Below are 18,361 nucleotides of genomic sequence, written 5' to 3'. Positions count from 1 at the left end.
GAGAGAGAGAGAGAGAGAGAGAGAGAGAGAGAGAGAGAGAGAGAGAGAGAGAGAGAGAGAGAGAGAGAGAGAGAGAGAGAGAGAGAGAGAGAGAGAGAGAGAGAGAGAGAGAGAGAGAGAGAGAGAGAGACTCCTGAGGCTAGAGATCAGCTTGTGCCTTTGCTGTCGTCCTCATGATGTATAATTTAAGGAATTATGCACAATCACCTCGAAGCTGTCTCGCGTGGGTTTGAATCCCAACCCAGCTATAAACTGTCATCCCGTTGTTTCACAGGCAGGGTGATTCATCAATGTCTGTGCCGACCCTCGGATGGATGTTAAACTGGGCATCACATCTGCCGGCATAAGTTGGTGGACGTTAAAGATCCCATGGTGTCTTTGGGGTTGAATCCCACTGTGTATTTCACCATGTCTTTTGTGAAGAGTTGTTGAGTTATCGCCAACATCATGGACAAATCACAAATTCCTGCCGAAACGGGCAGAGGGTGGTACAGCCATGCCCTCAGCCAATGATGCTACCCCGCACCCTTGTGCTGCACACAGAAGAAGTTTTGAGTTTTGAGTTTGAAGTATGTTGGTTGGATAAGTGTCCACCCCCTTGATAATAGCAATTGTAAATTAGTTCAGGTGTAACCAATAACCTTTAAAATTACACACTAAGTTAATTGGCCTTCACCGATGTTAAATTGTAGTGATTATGATAATTTCAGAATAAAATCAGCTGTTCATGTAGGTTTGCCCTTCTGAGGAGTACATTTCACAGCAAAGACTCAACCATGAACACCAAGGAGCTTTCACAAGACCTCCAGGATAAATTTGGGAAAAGCACAGATCAGAGCACGGGTACAAAACGATTTCAAAGGCCTTGAATATCCCTTGAAGCACAGTCAAGATAATCATTAAGAGGTGGAATGCGTATGGTACAACCAAGACCCTGTCCAGATCATGCCGTTCCTTCCAAACTGGATGACCAAGCAAGGAGGAGACTGATCAGAGAATCCACCAAGAGGCAATGGCAACTTTGAAAGAGCTGCTTGCCTTTACGGCAAAGACTGGTCACTGTGTCCACGTGACAACAATATCCCAAACACTCCACAAGTCTGGCATGTACGGTCGGGTGGCAAGAAGGAAGCCATTACTTAAAAAAGCCCACCTCGGGTCCCGTTTGAGGAATGCAAAAAACCACTCCGGAGATTCTGAAGCCATGTGGGAAAATTTTCTATGTTCTGATGAAACCAACATGGAACGTTTTGGCCTAAATGCAAAACTGAACACCCGGCTTAACATCGTATATCTTCTTTTTCAGTCACTGCTTCATCATGCCGAGGATGCTTTGCACATCATCAATTTTGTCAAAGAAAGATTTCTCTCCATCAAAGACTGACAAGACGTTAACATCGTGAGGAGATGGCTTCATGCTTATTCATTCATTCGTATACAACATGTGTTTGTGGCTTTGCATCATTTCTTGGAGTGCTATGTGCTGTTGTTGCAGTGCCCCCCCGCCCCCCTGTATATTAGGCTAGGAATTTGGAAGTTGTTCATGGTGTCGGCGATCAATCACCCACTCTTCACAAAATACACTGAGAGATCTTTGATGTTCATGTGCCAATGCTGGTCGACGGAACACCCGGCTTAACGTCCATGAGAGGGAGAGTCACACTTTGTGAAGCAACACCATGCATGTGAAGCATCAACCCAACAGTTTATATTCAGGTTGAGAATCAAACCCAAGCTAGATAGCTCAATTGTAAGTCCGCTACCTCTGAACCATGCTGTCGGACGGCTTTCAGCTTATTAGCGGGAAGTGACAAGAAGTGCATTGTGCAGGACGTCTTTGAGCACTTTTCAGCTTTTTGGTGCATAAGACTGCAGTGCAAGAAGGTGTCAAAATACTGTAGTTCCGTTGATGCATTTGCATCAATGCACCTGTAATCGGCAGGTGCCACCATTTGTGAATATTTAAATCATTCCTGCTTCATTTTGCTGGTTGTAGATTCCTATCCTCGTTTCTTTCTCTCCTGTCCTGCTCACCTCATGCTTCAACTTGTTCATGAACCAATTGTGTCTGTACATGATTTATTTTCTATTGCATCGAAGTTTCACTCGATGAAATGAAGAATTTGAGACCTGTAACCACTCATGTGCTTTCCCACAATGGGTTTCTTTGCCATTCATGAATTGGATGTGTTACAGTAGGAAGAAGATGGGAAGCTTTTGATTTGCCAATTGTTTCTCTGTATCATCCTTGTATCTCTGGTTGGACTGCCAAATGTACACTTAACTGGTCTTAATTCTTTTAATAATCTGCTGCTTGGCTTTGTCATTTATCCATATGAGAAGCTCCTCACTTGCATCATGTTGGACACCATCTGCTTCATCGACGCACAAAAATGTGCAGAAAGCTATGCTGCAGCATAATATCTAGCAAAACACCCGTTTGTCAAGCACGGTGAATGTGCACAACTGGCAGGACGCCCATGATCCAGCTTGCTCCAGGGGATTGTAAAAATCCTGGCCATAGTCAGGCACGCAGTAGATAGAGTGAAAAATAAGGGTACATATGCGCTTGTATCCTCAAGGTGTTGGAGAAATGTCAAATGTGAGAATGGTGGTGGTCTGCATAGCATAATAATCGGAATGCTTCGTACTTAGATTATAATAAGCCAATGGTGAGGTCTTGAGTTATTTCCTATTTGTGTGGATCGGCTCGCTATGCTTGCTTCTCCACTTGTCGTTGCAGAGATTGACATCACAGATTTGCTGTGTTGTCATGGTTTACAACAATCATCATACAAACACTTATTTTGTACAAATTTATTTAAAATTTATTTGTCATATAAAAAGGTCTAAGGGGTCTGAAGGGTCTTTGGGGTCTTTTGGGTCATCTGGGTCTTCGAGGACTTTTGGGTCATCTGGGTTATCAGGGTCTTTTCGGTCCTCAGACTTTTGGGTCCTCAGGGTCTTTTAGGTCTTGGGGGTCTTAAAGGATATTTACTGGTCAAAGGGGTCTCAGCATTCTAAAGCATCGAAACGTACATTCCAATAGGATGTAATTACTAGACGTATGTGTGTAAAATCAGGGTGAAACTGACGTTCAAACAGTATGTAATTAATAGACATAGTCACACAACATCATTGTGAAAGGAACATTCCAATACTACATAATTTATAGACGTTCGTGTGGTCTGTAACCAATGTTCAAACAGGACGTGATTAATAGGCACATAGTCTTCGTGCACTGACGGACTCACGGCTGCACGGACGGACGGACCATGCTTTTCGTTTTAATGTATATGTAGATGCCGACCATTAATTTAATCATATAGTTACCTCCGCCACAGAAGGTGGATTGAGGTTATGTTTTTACCCCTGTCTGTCTGTTACAAAATCGAAGATTTTTCAAGTATATTGGTCAGTCGATTTTGTTATTCTGGCTGTTTGTGTCTGTCTGTCTGTCTGTCGTCTGTTGGGTGGTCGCTAGACAACCGTTAGTCTCAGGTTTTCCATCTGTCTGTATGTCTGTCTGTTTGTTTGTATGTAATGGACAGCTCTGGAGGCCAGAGGAGTCGACCGATTTTGATGAAACTTGACTGGTAGGTTCATACCAGGATCTAGTTGTATGCTTTTGAGCACCGTTGCTATGGACGCCACCGTTGCCTAGCAACGGGACTTTGAAATTTTTTTTTAAAAAATCCGAATTTTTTTTTGCCCGAAAATCAAAAATCGGCTTCCGCACTTTTATGCGCACTATAATCAACCTCTTTGTCAAAACATTTCAGCCTGATCCGTCAAAAACTGGATGACTAGTATGCAATTATATAGCGACCACCCATGTCGCCTACCGGCTTGTCTGTTGGATTCGCTATATATACTAGATATCCCTTATTGTCGGGTTTTCCGTCTGTCTGTGTGTGTGTATGTGTGTCTGCAACGCGAGGCTCCATAGCTCGAACCAGTGAACCGATTTCGATGAAACTTTGCCAACATGTGCGGTATTTGGTGGGAATGTGCGTGTTTGAATTTCGTTGCCGAGCAACCACCCGTTGCTGTGCAGCGGCCGAAAAACCGCGTACAGTATTTTCAATACTTGTTCTTCAGTTTTGAATGTAGAGAAACGAGACTTCGGAATTAAACACTTCGAGATATTTAGAAAATTTTACTCGAGCCGATTTTTGATTGAGGTTTTATTTTTCAAATGGTAGTCCTTCAAAAATCGGGTATCTATTTAGGCCTAAATCACATTTGCCACGGCGGCCGTGGGGTCTTCAAAATCTACAGCCAATAGCAATTATACGGCGGCCGCAGTATTTCCATGGTCACACAATGTAGCAGTCACATATGTTTTTATTTTTCGGGGAGCCGCACGGGGTATTTATAAATTGTGGAGACCGAAAACGTGGGGGTGCCGTACGGTCTTTGATTTGATGTCGCACGGTAACCTAAGGGCGTTCCTGCGGTGGCCATAGAATTTTCAAGGCAGACGCAAGGTGCCCGCAAGGCGACCGCAGGGGGGCCCTAAGGCGAACGTACGGCCAGACGGATGGAAACGAGTGGGTTTTTATTATCTTGCCAAAACTAAGTTTTTGCAAGATATGTTGGTCAGCTTGTATGTTTTTTTTTTGTTTGTCTGTAATCACGTATAAAAATTCTGCAGAGCACAGTTTTCATTGGAAATTTTTGTAACTTCGCATATCAGAGGCCGATAGAGGTCCCTTTCAGCGCATAAAATTTTGAAGGTCAAGGTCAAAGGTCAAGGTCACTTTGTCGCAAATCAGGGGAGTCGACGAAACCCTTATTTTTTGAGTAATTTTGATCGGATCGTCTTCAAACTTCATGGGAATATAGTTCATGGTCTGGCGCTCAGCTGATTAATTTTTGGTGGCGATTGGCCTTGAGCTTCATGGTTAGCGCCTAAGGTCAAATTTTCAAGTTTTAGGAACCATATCGTGTAGTACCTCAAATTGAACACCTCGATGAGTGCTTTCTAGATATGTCAAGCTTGAGACATTATGACGTCATTTGGTGACGTTATGAGGCAAACGCATATTTTTCATGGTTACTCTCTAGAACGATTCTCATCGGAATCTCTCGTAGGCAGATATTCCTCAAGGAGTCGCTCCTGGTGGATAGCAGCTCTGTTCACCTCAGTGTGACCTTAAAGAAGTCACACGTGGTCACCTTTTGACAAGATACGGGTCACCCTGCGGGTGACTGGTTTATTTATTTATTTTTTTACCAGGTTTTTTTTCGGCTTGTCGAATTGCAACAGCGAACGTAGAAATGAAAAAAGTTATAACTGCGTTATAATTCCACAGCGACCTTATGACCTGTAAAATATAGTCAAACGGCGTAGTGCCACCCTGAGGCCACCGCAGAAACTCTGCGGCCACCGCACGTTTCTGTCACTTCAGAAGGCGTACGGCTGCCCTATCCTCGCCGTAGAGAAATTGTGACTTAGGCCTTAGGTCTTAGAAATTGTGGAGACCGAAAATGTGGGGTTGCCATACGGTCTTTGATTTGATGTCGCACGGTGACCTTAAGGCGTCCCTGCGGCAGCCATAGAATTTTCAAGGCAGATGCAAGGTAGCCTCAAGGTGCTTGCAAGGGGACCGCAGGGGGCCCCTAAGGCGAACGTGCGGCCAGGCGGATGGTATGATTGGGTTAATTTTTTTATTCTTTTTTTTTTATTTTTACCAGTTTTTTGTTTCGGATTGTCAAATTGCTACGGCGAACGTAGAAATGAAAAAAGTTATAACTCCGCGTTATAATTCCACAGCGACCTTATGGCCTGGAAAAGATAGCAAAACGGCGTAGGGCCACCCTGAGGCCACCGCAGAAACTCTGCGGCCGCCGCACGTTTCTGTCAATTCAGAGGGCGTACGGCCGCCGTATCCTCGCCGTAGAGCAAATGTGACTTAGGCCTTACCGTCATTTTTTACGAGGGGCATTTTAGGAAAGTGGGAGTGGCGTAGAAAAGTGGGCGTGGCTTATTGAAAGTGGGCGTGGCTTCTGAAAAATATTGTGTGGCTCAGGAGGTGTGGCCAAACAAGAGCATTGAGAGAAGTTTATCGGGTTTTCCGTGTGTGTGTGTGTGTGTGTGTGTGTGTGTGTGTGTGTGTGTGTGTGTGTGTGTGTCTGTCTGTCTGTCTGTCTGTCTGCAACGCGAGGCTCCACAGCACAAACCAGCAAACCGATTATTTTTCAAATGGTAGTCCTTCAAAAATAGGGTGTCTATTTTACCGTCATTTTTTATGAGGAGTGCCACTTGGCAAAATACACAATAGGAAAAATCTTGCCAGGTAGAGGAACAATTGTATGTGAACCAATACGTCTTGGCAATGAATCTTCGTCGGTGGATCGGTCAGAATGAAAAGCATCGTATCCAGCGCTTCGATCCTAGCGAATCCCTCGTCGCCTACCGGCTTTTCTGTCTGTCTGTCTGTTTGTTTATTGCCAACAGGTCACAATTTTAAACCGATCTTCATAAAACTTCACCACATGGTAGAGTTTATCATAAGGAAAAAGCCGATTGTTTTTGAGGTCAAAAGGTCAAAAGGTCAACAACTTAGGAGAGATTCTAAAATCTTCAATTTTCATCTGATTGACTTAAAATTTGAAAATGAATTATATTTCAGGTCACTGCATTCAACGAGCCAATTCTTTTTGAGATCAACATGGACCAAAAGGTCAACATAGGCCCAAGGTCAACAACCTAGGTGGTATTTCTAAAAACTCAATTTTCATCCGATTGACTTGAAATTTGAAGAGGATTTATCTTTCAGGTCACTGAATTCAACCACCAATTATTTTAGAGGTCCACATTGGCCAAAAGGTCAATAGAGGGCAGATTTCTAAAATCGTCAATTTTCATCCGATTCACTTGAAATTTGGCTTATGGAAAGTGGGCGTGGCTTATGAAAAAAATTGTGTGTCTCAGGAGGTGTGGTCAAACAAGAGCATTGAGAGAAGTTTATCGGGTTTTCCGTGTGTGTGTGTGTGTGTGTGTGTGTGTGTGTGTGTGTGTGTGTGTGTGTGTGTGTGTGTGTGTGTGTGTGTGTGTGTGTGTGTGTGTGTGTGTGTGTGTGTAGAATGGGAGAAATAGATGGCAGAGAAGGGTTTAGGGTTTGACTGTGACCTTATTGTATGAGCTGAGATAGAAAATGAAAATTTTGCATGAGTGGAGAGTTGAAGATAGGGATGGTATGGTGGCAAAGAGTGATTGCCTTGCTGTGCTTTGGTTTGAGTACCTACCGTACTGTGGATGATGGAGTATGGGCTGTTAGGCTGCCGTGATCAAGCGAGCGCCTTGGTCTGCATTTCTGGCCGAGTCATGCGCCAAAATAAAATGGAAATGCTCTTAAGTGTATCAGCCAGCACGGTTGTGCCGCTGCATACAAATTCCTCTTTTAGCATTCAAAATTGTGCCGTGCCCTTCGATATTGCTTTGTTGTGCATTGTTGCATGTCCCAAAGTGTGATTTTTGAATTCTCATGGTTTTACTTTCATAAATGTAATTAATTATTGAGTCCTTTTGTGTAACATACACTCCACTGTTCCTTTTATATTATATGTATGTTTGATGTATTTTGTATAATTTTGTGCAATCTTTGCTGTACTCTTCGAATGTACTGTACTCTTCACGTGCTGTCTTCCTTGTTAAAGGTCTGAGCACCTTTTCAGATTTCCATACGTTGAGATAAATACATGAGCAAATTTGGAAAAAATAGGTAAAACAATCCCAACAACATGAAAGGGAACAATACACAACATTGTCTCCTTGTACTGCTGCTGCTGGAAAAGAAACGAAGAATGAGGCTGCCGGTTCGATTTTCAGTCCGACTGCAGAGAGTGTCACCCTTGTGGTTCACAGACAGGGTATTGCATCATTCAGTGCGCCGTCCATCGGATGGGACATTAACGCATGGGCCGTTCTTCCAGAATTGCCTCATGGATATTAACGATCCCACGGTGTCTTTCACAAAGATAAGATGAGTTTCACCAACATCCTCAATCAATGGCAAATCCCTGTACCGATTACTTCTGCCGGGCAGGCAATGGGAAACCATCTAGTGTATTTGCTTGCCCACGAAGCACCTTTGGCAGTCCCTGACACCCTGGAGGGAGTATGCGGCACTAATCCAACCCAATAACAAGAAAAAGAGTAATCGGAGATTGCAGACCCTCGCGAGGTCTTCTTTTGTGTGGTGTATTTTGTGTGGCGTTTGTGTACTGGTGTGTTAAGTAATTAACAAGAGACATAATTAGAACTGCCACTTGAGAACTGCCGGCAGTGATGACCGGTTCAGCCATTCAGAGAAGAAGATTTTTGAAGGTATTTTTAAAAAAACAATATGGCTGCCGAATCACGTACCGATGATGTCATAATTTTTTTTTTGTGGACCATTTTCTACTAAAATGACCCTCAAAAATTTCATACTTATCAGATGTAGCGTTCTATACCTGCAATTATGATGTCATAATGAAGGCACCTATGACAAAAAAAATCTCACTCATTCCCTATGAGGAATACTTGCCGTGTGCCACACCACGTGACCTATGACGTCGTAATTAGCAATAGAACACTCTCCATGATTACTCGCTCCTATGGTGAAAATTTTGTCTCGATCCGACAAGCGGTTGTGGAGAAAAACACTAAAGTTCTGTGCGGACAAACAAACAAACAAACAAACGGAACCCATATGCAATACCCTCTCCTTCGGCGAGGGTAATGAGGGAGTATGGGACGAGGGTGGATTGCAAAGTGTGTCTCCAATCTTGATTTTTCGATGTGGATTAATTTACTAGTGTTTCAAAAATGAATGAATGTCTTAAGAGATTTTCATTAAAGCCTCAAACAAAAAAACAAAAACATTTAAGGCTTTGCAATTTGTCTACAATGTGGTGAGAATATTGTTGGCCCAACGAGAAAAAAAAGCCGTTTCACCAGAGAAGATCGTGAAACCAAATCGTGGAGGTAATTGTTTCTTGAGACATTCGCTTCCTCCAAATCTGATGTGAATAAAATGAGAGCAAAAAGGATCCGGTGTTTGGTGGCCGAGTGGCTGCAGCAGTGACGTTTGGTGTCTCAAGCTAGATTTCTGTCTGCAGGTTCAGGAAGTACTGCGAGGATGCGTACATGATTCTACGCAAGAACGGACATGTCTTCCTCAACCTCTTTGCACTGACGCTTGCTGCAGGCCTCCCAGAACTCACCTCACCAAAGGACATTTGCTACCTCAAGGTGCTGTGGTTGTCTGTCTGTGTTTGGCATGTTGAGTGGTGCCGCTCAAGTGTGGGCCGAACCATGTGGTGCTCACCTTGAATGAACTTACAATGGTTTTGTTAACTTTTACTTTACACCATAACATACTACATGACAACCGGTGACTTTGGCAGAATGATTTTTCACTTTTCTCGAATATGGCAAACCTTGTGTCCTTGATATTGGGGATTCCAAATATCTTCTTGTTTCAAATGACAAGTAAAAAATTATTTATTCTCTATCATTGCCAGATTGTATACTAATGCATTTATGAAGATATCACTATCCTGCATGGTAATACAAATTCATTGCTGGACAATGATCGTCGGCAACAAGGTGGCACAAAGATTTCCATTTCAACAGATCTTATAGCAACAGTATACTTTCCTTACTGCAAGAAAACCCAAAGACATGACCATCCATAACATACCGCAGCCAAGTGTAATTGCGTCCACAGTTGGAGGCAATTGATGAAGACCGATTTTATTTATTTATTTATTTATTTGATCGCTCGGGTGATGGACGACGGGATTAGCTTCAAAGATGATGGAGGAGATTTTGACCGAATGGCTTTTTTCCTCGCCCCAACTCCTCCACTCGAGGAAAATTTGTAGGAAGTGAAAGCACCAAGGCAGTATTCATAAAGAACCGCGCTTGCTCGGGGGGATGCTTGGAAAGTGCAATTTGGATCCACATTTGGCCATCTCTCATGCCTGCATGGCTGAGCACTCGGGGATGGAATCTGGATTGGGTAATGCTCTGAGAGCAATTGATTTCCTCCTCATGAGGATGTGTGCGAGGCACGTGCTGTGTGCAAGACCTGCCATGTCTGGCCTTGTTTTTGAGAAGCTTGTTAGCCGAGTGCATCAGTCAAAATGCACCATTAGGTGAAGTTTCTTATTGCGATGTGACACCTTCCATGCTTCCTGCATTTCTACACGAGTGCCAAGAACGCCGCTTGGCAGTTGAGGACTAAGGACGCGTGATCTGGTCATTTGTGCTCGAGCAAACGCTGTTTTGCTTTTTTTTTTGTGGATGAATTGCACTGAGCATTTTATCTCATGTCAGGCATTAAAATTTAAGCAATTGAACGTTCTTGCGGATTAGCCATTTTGCGTCAGACCTATGGCTGGTCAGATGTTTCTGCACACCAAGCGGCACATGTTGGCTGCCCGGGTGCATTGCAGGTGCTTCTTTGACTATTTGAACAATGACGTGTCAGCGTTAACGAGATACCCTGGAGAGACATTTTAGTTTTGGGTATTTCTAACATTCGCTACTTCCTCTCCGAGTTTGGTTTTCGCTCTTTTTTCCCAACTCGAACCCACTATTATTTTGTGCAACTCACAATCTCCTTGGCAACAATGTGAGAGGTGGGGGAGTGGGGAACAACTAAAAATGTTTTTTTCCCCACAGCCGAGCAAAGCCGATTGTACGGACGATTTTGAGTCCTATGGTGAGGTAATTGGCCTGGAAATGTAGCCGTTTACCTTTCCCTCCCCCCGCTCTCTCTATCCAAGGCAACGCCGAACACCCGAGATCAGGTGTGAATCGCTTCCACAAGTTGTGACAAATGTGGCCGTGTTGCACCACACCTGGCAATGACAGAGGAGGCACTCGAGCTCTTTTGCCTGTCGTTACCGTTCAAGCATTTCGGAGTTATAACGGTCCAAATCTAACCGGAATCCATGTCGAGCGAATTCCCGCAGCGTGGGTACGAATGTGGAGTCAACGTGTAAAACATGATGGCTATGCAAGATGGACTCTGCTGGTGCAGCATCGGCAATGGGGGAATGAACGTTGTGGCATACATCGAGCTGTGCAAGCCAGTGTGTCACATCGTGATGTGTCATCAATGTGTCACATCGTATCTCAGCACATGCAAATATCCTCCTTGCTAATGTACCTTTCGTTAATTTTTTTTGTTCTTGTTGATCCATTTCTATTTCCAGGAAACCCTGGCCTTGGAGAAACGTGAGAGCGAGGCGTTGAAGCAGTTTAGCCAGAAATTCAACGAAGCTCTACGTGAGAGTTGGAAAACCAAAGTTATGTGGATGGCACATAACGTTGCCAAGGACAACCGCTGACAACCATACAGCTGGTGGAACCTCAACTCTGCCATAACCAAGGCATTTTCTTTCATTCATGCCGAGGTCCCAGGCCTCGTCTACGCTTGCAATCGCATTGTAATCTTGACTTTCTAACCTACCAAGAAGGTGTTAAGCTATGTTTACTTTGTTTTAAACCACAAATCGAGATGATTGGTATTGATTTCCGAGCCCAAGGAATGCATATACCGTCTCGGTTTAAGAAGAATTGTATTTATTATTTCCATTGTGTCTTATTTGGATGGCGAAGAGGTCTTAAAGCTCTATTTTCAGCCGAAGTCGGACGAATCTGTGCATCATGTTGCATGGTAACCTTCGCATTGTGTCGAGCATCTTGCATATTGATGTGTTGCCATCCGTGCAGGCGAATCACCTTCAGAAAAGTCAAAGGTAATGTTTATTTGTTTTATTTTTTTTAGCAATTAGGTTGACATGCAATTCTTTTGTCTCGCTTGGAATAATTTTGCTCGGTATTGGCATGCCGATAAATGGCTATGGTGTGTTACAAGTGTGTACCGCTTGGGTACATAGTTTATCTTAACCGGTACACTAAGTAATTGTAACTGATATCGAAAGCTGCAGAATCAAAGCATCGACTCTGCTGTAAACCGGGCCATCTGGAGTGCATGCCCATCTCCCTGTTCGAGGAAACTATACAACCTAACTCATGTTCAATGAAAACAAGTACAGTATGTATATTTTTGCACTAAATTATGCCTTGGGCCTGATGCAGACGTATTGGCTAAGTTATTTGGCGTGGTCGTAGTGACTGTGAAGTGATGCAAATTGGAAACTTTAAGCAGGATACACAAGGGTACACTAGCGTCCATCGGGATACACTTGGCTCCACAAGGATACTTTTTTTGTGCTGCTCAAGTGTGGGCCGAACCATCGTTTTTTTTTTTCATAATTCTCTTTATTCATTCAAATTCTTGATTTTTCTTCTTTTTCATCTTTTTTTACTCTCTCTGTTTCTCTCTTTGGTTGTCCATTTCTCTAAGGAGAAATGAATTCTTGCAGAATTTTTTCTGTAAGGCCCACTTGGCTGTGCCTGCATGGGTTTGAGGGTTGTGGAGTAGCGGCTGAAACCCGAATCCAGGTTCCTCCTGATGACTCCATCTTTGCTCTTTACTTATTCGGGTTCCTTCTTGGTCTTCCGTTTCATTAGGGTACACACGGAAATTTGACGCCAAGGCCATTTGGCCCATTGTGCCTGCACCATATCCACACCAGATTAATTTTTAACCCATCAGTTTGTCAACTTACTCTCACTGGAAGAAGAGGAACAGGAGGGGTATCCAATGCTGGTGAAATGGTGGAAAGAGCTCGGTGTTCGTTTAAGTAACTTTTACGATGACTGCCAGTTTTTGTTATTTTCATGTTGCAGTTTCATTTAGCTTCAGATGGTGTATTGTGATTACAGCGAGTTGTACTAATCACTGGATTGGCACCATGCGAATGTTATTGGTAACGCTTGCAGGTGTGGAATCATTTTTGACTCGGTACTTGCCTCGTACTTTGAAATGTATAGGGGTTCCTCGAGTTGTTTTTATGACATTTATGGTTCATTAACATGTTAGTTGATCTTGTACTCGATTATTCTTTCATCTCGAAAACCAGGGTGCGTAACATATTGCTAAACTCAACTCCACTTTCGAATCCATCAACTTGAAACACACAATCGTTTTAAGTTGCTCCAAAGTTATAAATGCCCTACAATTAGCAACACTGTCAAAACCATTCAGGACAATCATCGTTGTCATCAACCTATAGAAGTCCACCTCTGGACAGAGGCCTCCTCCCAGACGACGCAATTCCTTCCAGTCCTCTGTTTGCCACGTCCATGATATTCTTACATATTTGTCAATCCCGTCTGTCTACCTTTTGAGTGGCCTGCCTCCTCTCGTGTGCTTTGTTGACTCCCGTTTGGTTATTATCTTTGTCCACCAAAGTTCTTGTGTTCTGCAATGTGTCCTGTCCACATTCTCTCGATCAAATCGATCACTTTTGTCTCTACTCTTATCCATCCATTCCTTGTTTTATCTCCTATTGTGATGCCGAGCCTCCGAAGGCAATGCAACCTTGATGGCCACTGTAGTTCATTTGGATGTATTTGATTTTTATTTCCATTGTTGAATCACAGATATTTCTTTTTAAGTAACATTTCCTTCATTTAACTTGAATCAACTGAAAAATGAACCGTCAGCAAGATCGTTGTCATGGTGGATGGATCATGGTCACTGCAGTCAATTTACTCCGCATTATGCCAGACTCTATGATGAACATGTTTGTGCATGTACTGACAGGCTGGTTTCAGCCTGTGTTATCCATAAGTCTCAACTAGTAAAGTTTCACTTCATGTGTAGATATTCTGAAATGTATAGATCCAAGCTTGATTTAAAAATTCAATTAAAAGATCTGCAAATAAAGGGTTAATAAGTCCTAAGTCTTCGTCTGAGCAAAAGGTCTCCTTCCCTTGCTTTTGCTTTGCATGGCAGTCAATATCCCTCTGTCAACTTTCAGTTGATGAAGCCCACCTTTAGACAAAATGAAACCGATCACAATACAAAGCGTAGCTTTGCGCAACTAAGTTGTATCATAATCAGTCATCATCCTGTACAATTGATCTCCGACGACGTGATTGTTCGATCAAGTGTGGTGTTCCAGTTTTAAGCTTGTAATTCTGATGATAGAGCTTAAAGTGATTAGACACAATCAATTGGAGTATATGGTGAGTTCCTGTGAAGGGGTCGCAAAACCTGCACCAACTCTTCCATTCATCGGATATCAATATTCCCGAGTACAGTAATGACTATAATTTGTCGCACGCATAATACATCTATCTGAGGCAGTACTAATGTAATATTGCATCTATTTTACCATGCAAGAACTGCAAGATGTAGGTAGCAGTGGTAGAGTTGATATGCCAGTGCAAGGTATGTGGTCAAATAATCACCGGAGAAACACCCAATATGCTTATCGGTTTCCTCTTCTGATTAAACATTTTTTGGGGCTTGGCTAGTTCTAAGAATGGAAGGAGGGTGGGGGGGGGATAGCGGATGCAAGGAGAGGGGGCATCAATTTGTACAGGCATTTTAAACTTTATAGGATAAGGACCCAGTATAGGTGAACACAGCTCTCTTCTTAAAGTTTAATTACCAAACTTGGAAATCTTTGAAAAGTTGAAACCGTTTGAATTTTTTTTTAATTTTATTTAAAAGTAACCAAATTTACCGAAACTAGATAGTTGATAAATATTGCCACAAGGACTATCTTGTAGCATTGTGCCCGAAGACATGGCGAAGCAATAGCATCATCACATTTGCGTGCCAACTTCCTTGCATTCAAACGGCCTTCTATCATCCAAATTCACATCCAGTGATAACTTGTATTTGTAAATAAGAATGTGTCCTGTTTTGATGGATACTCATTGTTATTTTTTCTTTCTTTTTATGTATTTTTCAAAAGCTCTCCAGCACACTGGACATGGATCCAAATTTCTGACACATTGTTTACCGAGCAACACACTGAATAGCGTTTTGTACTAAATAATGTCATTTCAAATTAGTGGACACCGAAAATTGATTTATTAAATGGTTTTTATCTTCAACCTTTTTTATTTTTTATTAATTATCCTCTTCTACAGGTGTATCCTGTAGTTTTTTTTTGATAGTTTGTTTCTCTATTACCTCCGGCACTGAAGGTGGCCGGAGGTTATGTTTTCACCACTGTCTGTTTGGATGAGTTTGGTAGGTGACGAGAATAAGCCGATTCGATGTTGGTAAAGGTCCGGATGTTGATACCGCCTATCAGTGGGATACAAAGTATAAACTGTTCAGCCTGGTGGAGGTGTGCACTCTACCGAACGCCATTCTCGTTCCTTTCTTTAATTCTTTCTTTCCAACAAATGCAATCACATACCATTCCTTCCTCTCCAGATTTGGCCTTGTGGTACCTTGCTCTAATACATCAAGAGCCCAAATTTGTCATGAGGTACATTGGTCCAACATAACTACACCTCAAATTTGGCATTGACGTGCCCTGGTCCAATAACGAACACAGACAACATGGTAAAGCTGGCTTCCAAAGGCAGCCACAGACAGTTACTCACAGCCTCCAAAGCCTTTGTCCATAGCTCATTGGAGTGCTGCTCACTGCTATGGGCTGGCCCCCAAGCATCACTCCTGTCTCTCCTGGATTCTATGGAATGTAAAGCTCTCAACATTATTGGAATGTCCCATGATCAGGCTGAAGCTCAGGGTCTCTCGCTCTCACATCACAGGCAGGTTGGTTGTCTCTGTTATCTACCGTCTATTCTACAACATTGCTCCCTCTGTTCTCTCAGTCCTCCGACCCTCACTATCTACTCCAGAATTCACGTGTTCTTCCAGTTCGTCCCTATCTTCTCCAGAATTCACGTGTTCTTCCAATTCTTCACTATCTACTCCAGGATGTACATGCACTTCCAATTTCTCCCCCTCCTGGTTAAACTTCCAAAATCCAAGCTGTCTGCATACCTCAACTCTTTTATACTTCACTTATCTTGTCTGTGGAATCTTCCAGAGGCTGTTCCATCTCACTCTTCCCTCCAGGTTTTCAAGCAAGCAGTGTACCACCATCTCTTGCCCTGTCCAATTCTGACTCATGATCTTTATAACCCCCATTAACCTTTCCTATCCAACCATCTTACTTGCTAGTTTAAATTTCCTCCCCTCCTCTGTCTCCCCTTTTCCTGTTCATTAATTCCCTTGATGTTTGTCCCACCATCAGTTCCACCTAGATCCAATGCAGCCATACCCCAAATAGAGATGGAAACATTGGTCCAGTATTTTCCTTTTGATTTTACAAGGGTCAAAGTGTATGGGGGGGTGGGGGTGGGGGGTGGGGGGTGGGTGGAGGCATTCACTTATCAATTTCTGCAATTGGAATTCTATTAATTTTTTTGCTGCATCTCTTAGTACTCATAAACTAATTTGCTATCCATTTCACATTACCCACCCATTCATTTCGCAGTCCGTTGCCAAATCCTTTATTGAACCGTAAGGTGGAATGGCGAGGTGCGATTTTACGTGGTGCGTTTTTGAGGCCAAAAATAAATCAATAAAATGCAACAACTTTGTCGCTCACCCTTCCCAAACCAATTCTTCCTTTTCAGGATATTGAGTAAGATTTACAATTGCGAGCAACTCTGCACATTCATTGCTGCACTGATTCTTAAATTATGAACTTTGCTTTAAAAATGTTCCTTTGCTTTGGTGCATCAAGGAAGATGAGACGGGATGTGTTGTGGTGTTGTAAATGGCATGTGTGCACTCCTGTGGTTCCACCGCAATGCTGACGACGGCGGGTTGTCCCACGTTAGAGACACAGGAGACGGGGGGAATTTGTGCGGGTCATGTCCCGTCACTTATAGAATGATGAAAGTAAGTTAGTTATACCAAGCCGACGTTTATGCAAGTAAAGTTCACGATTGCAACTTCTGCATTTACTAAACCTGCATGCAAGCTTAGGTGATCTTTCAATAGGTGTAGCAAGATCCTCAAGTGCACCGGCCTACCTTGAGGCCTGTCGTGCTTGTATTCCCAATCAGTTAAGGCGTGGCCTTTGAGGAATAACTTATTTTTCTAGGAAGTCTCGACTAATGTGTGTTTTTGTTTTTGTGATTTTGGTGTAAGAATCGTTTCATTCCAAATGTACTTTGTTGCACTGCCTTGTCGCCCAGAACCCGAACTCGTGGCAAGCGACAAACGTGAATGCATTGTAGATCATCACTGAATTGTATTTTATTTTAAAATAAGTAACAAGGACGTTGTGATAATTTTATATATCGTGTGGAGATTGTACGCTTTGTTTTAACAAATCCTTTTCAATTTGTTGGTTTCCTTATACTTTGAGTAAGTGATTTTTTTTTCTTTTTTTATTAAAAAAAAAAACAATTTTTTCCGCATGGAAACGAAATACTGTCGGTTTGAATAACATGCCTTTAGAACCGGAGCGATGCTCTTTATTAACTCTTAAGATTTTACTTTCAAAAGGAGTAAAAAGATTACCCGCTTGAGTTGAATCTGGTATTATTTGTACCGAAAGCAATTGTCGTCAAAGTGTTTTAATGGTTTTATATTAGCAGTGGAATGCTACATTCAAATCGAGTGTTGTCGATGTGTCATGATGTTCATTTCTACAGCTGGCCTGCCAATAATGTGAACTGTGTAAACTAACATATCTTGGTTTGTTTGTTTGTTTGTTTGTTTTTGCACTGATTCCTGTATATATAATTAAAGAATGTGTGACCATTTGTATGTACTATTAAAATATTTTTTTGGTAACAAAAGCTTCAATTCCTGGATGTGGATATAAAGAAAAATAATTGAGTGCGAGGAAAGTGTGTACTACCACAACGACTACGACTACTTACAACAACTACTACTTTAACGACCCCGATTATTCCTATATTGTGGTGTCGGCCGGGGAAACCTTTTGACACAAGTCTATCGTAAACCGACTGGCCAGGCCTGTTGATTGTGCCAGTAATAACTGACCTAATCTTTATCAAGACATCGTGGGCTCTTTAGCGTCCATTGACTAATGTTAGCAGACAAGACACTCAGCTTAATGCCCATACCACTATTCGCATACAAAACTGTTTTGGTTCATGACATTTGTCTCGTGCAAGGTATTCCAAAACGAGCCTGGTTCGTATCGAGGTCTGCAGGGGAAGGATATTTTAAAAACTGCATTTAAATATTAACCTTTTGGAGGCTAAAAACTTATAAAAATCCCAACGTGTACAAGTGTGTGGCATAATGGTTTGAATGTCTGCTCTCAGTGTTGTAGGTCAGTAATTTAGATTCTGACCCTGCCTAAGTCATACCAACGACTAAAAATGATACATGCAATTTTATAATGTGGTTGCGAGAGAAGGGAGGGATGCGGACTTGGAGTTGAGAGGGAAGGGAAAGGATGCAGATTTGAACAAGAAAGAGGTTAA

The 18,361-nt window shown here is 42.5% G+C and overlaps 1 protein-coding gene across 8 annotated transcripts in view; it reads left to right on the top strand.

The window, feature by feature from the left end:
• The window catches only part of PIK3CD (phosphatidylinositol-4,5-bisphosphate 3-kinase catalytic subunit delta), a 201,114-nt gene extending 183,410 nt beyond the window's left edge, over positions 1–17,704 (top strand). For all 8 annotated transcript variants that reach the window (XM_085899030.1, XM_085899034.1, XM_085899029.1 and 5 more), the window contains 2 exons: positions 9,112–9,244; positions 11,218–17,704. In XM_085899030.1, the coding sequence (XP_085755156.1) occupies positions 9,112–9,244; positions 11,218–11,352 (268 nt within the window). In that variant the 3' untranslated portion in view covers positions 11,353–17,704. The remainder of the gene's footprint in view (positions 1–9,111; positions 9,245–11,217) is intronic.
• The last annotated feature ends 657 nt before the right edge of the window (positions 17,705–18,361 follow it).

The sequence above is a fragment of the Eptatretus burgeri genome, chromosome 10 (genome assembly GCF_056783735.1).
Source record: "Eptatretus burgeri isolate ZD-2024b chromosome 10, Ebu_testis_v1, whole genome shotgun sequence".
Classification (NCBI taxonomy): Eukaryota; Metazoa; Chordata; class Myxini; order Myxiniformes; family Myxinidae; genus Eptatretus; species Eptatretus burgeri.
The sequence above is the reverse complement of the archived record's forward strand: the minus strand, read 5'-3'. Positions and strand labels throughout refer to the sequence as shown.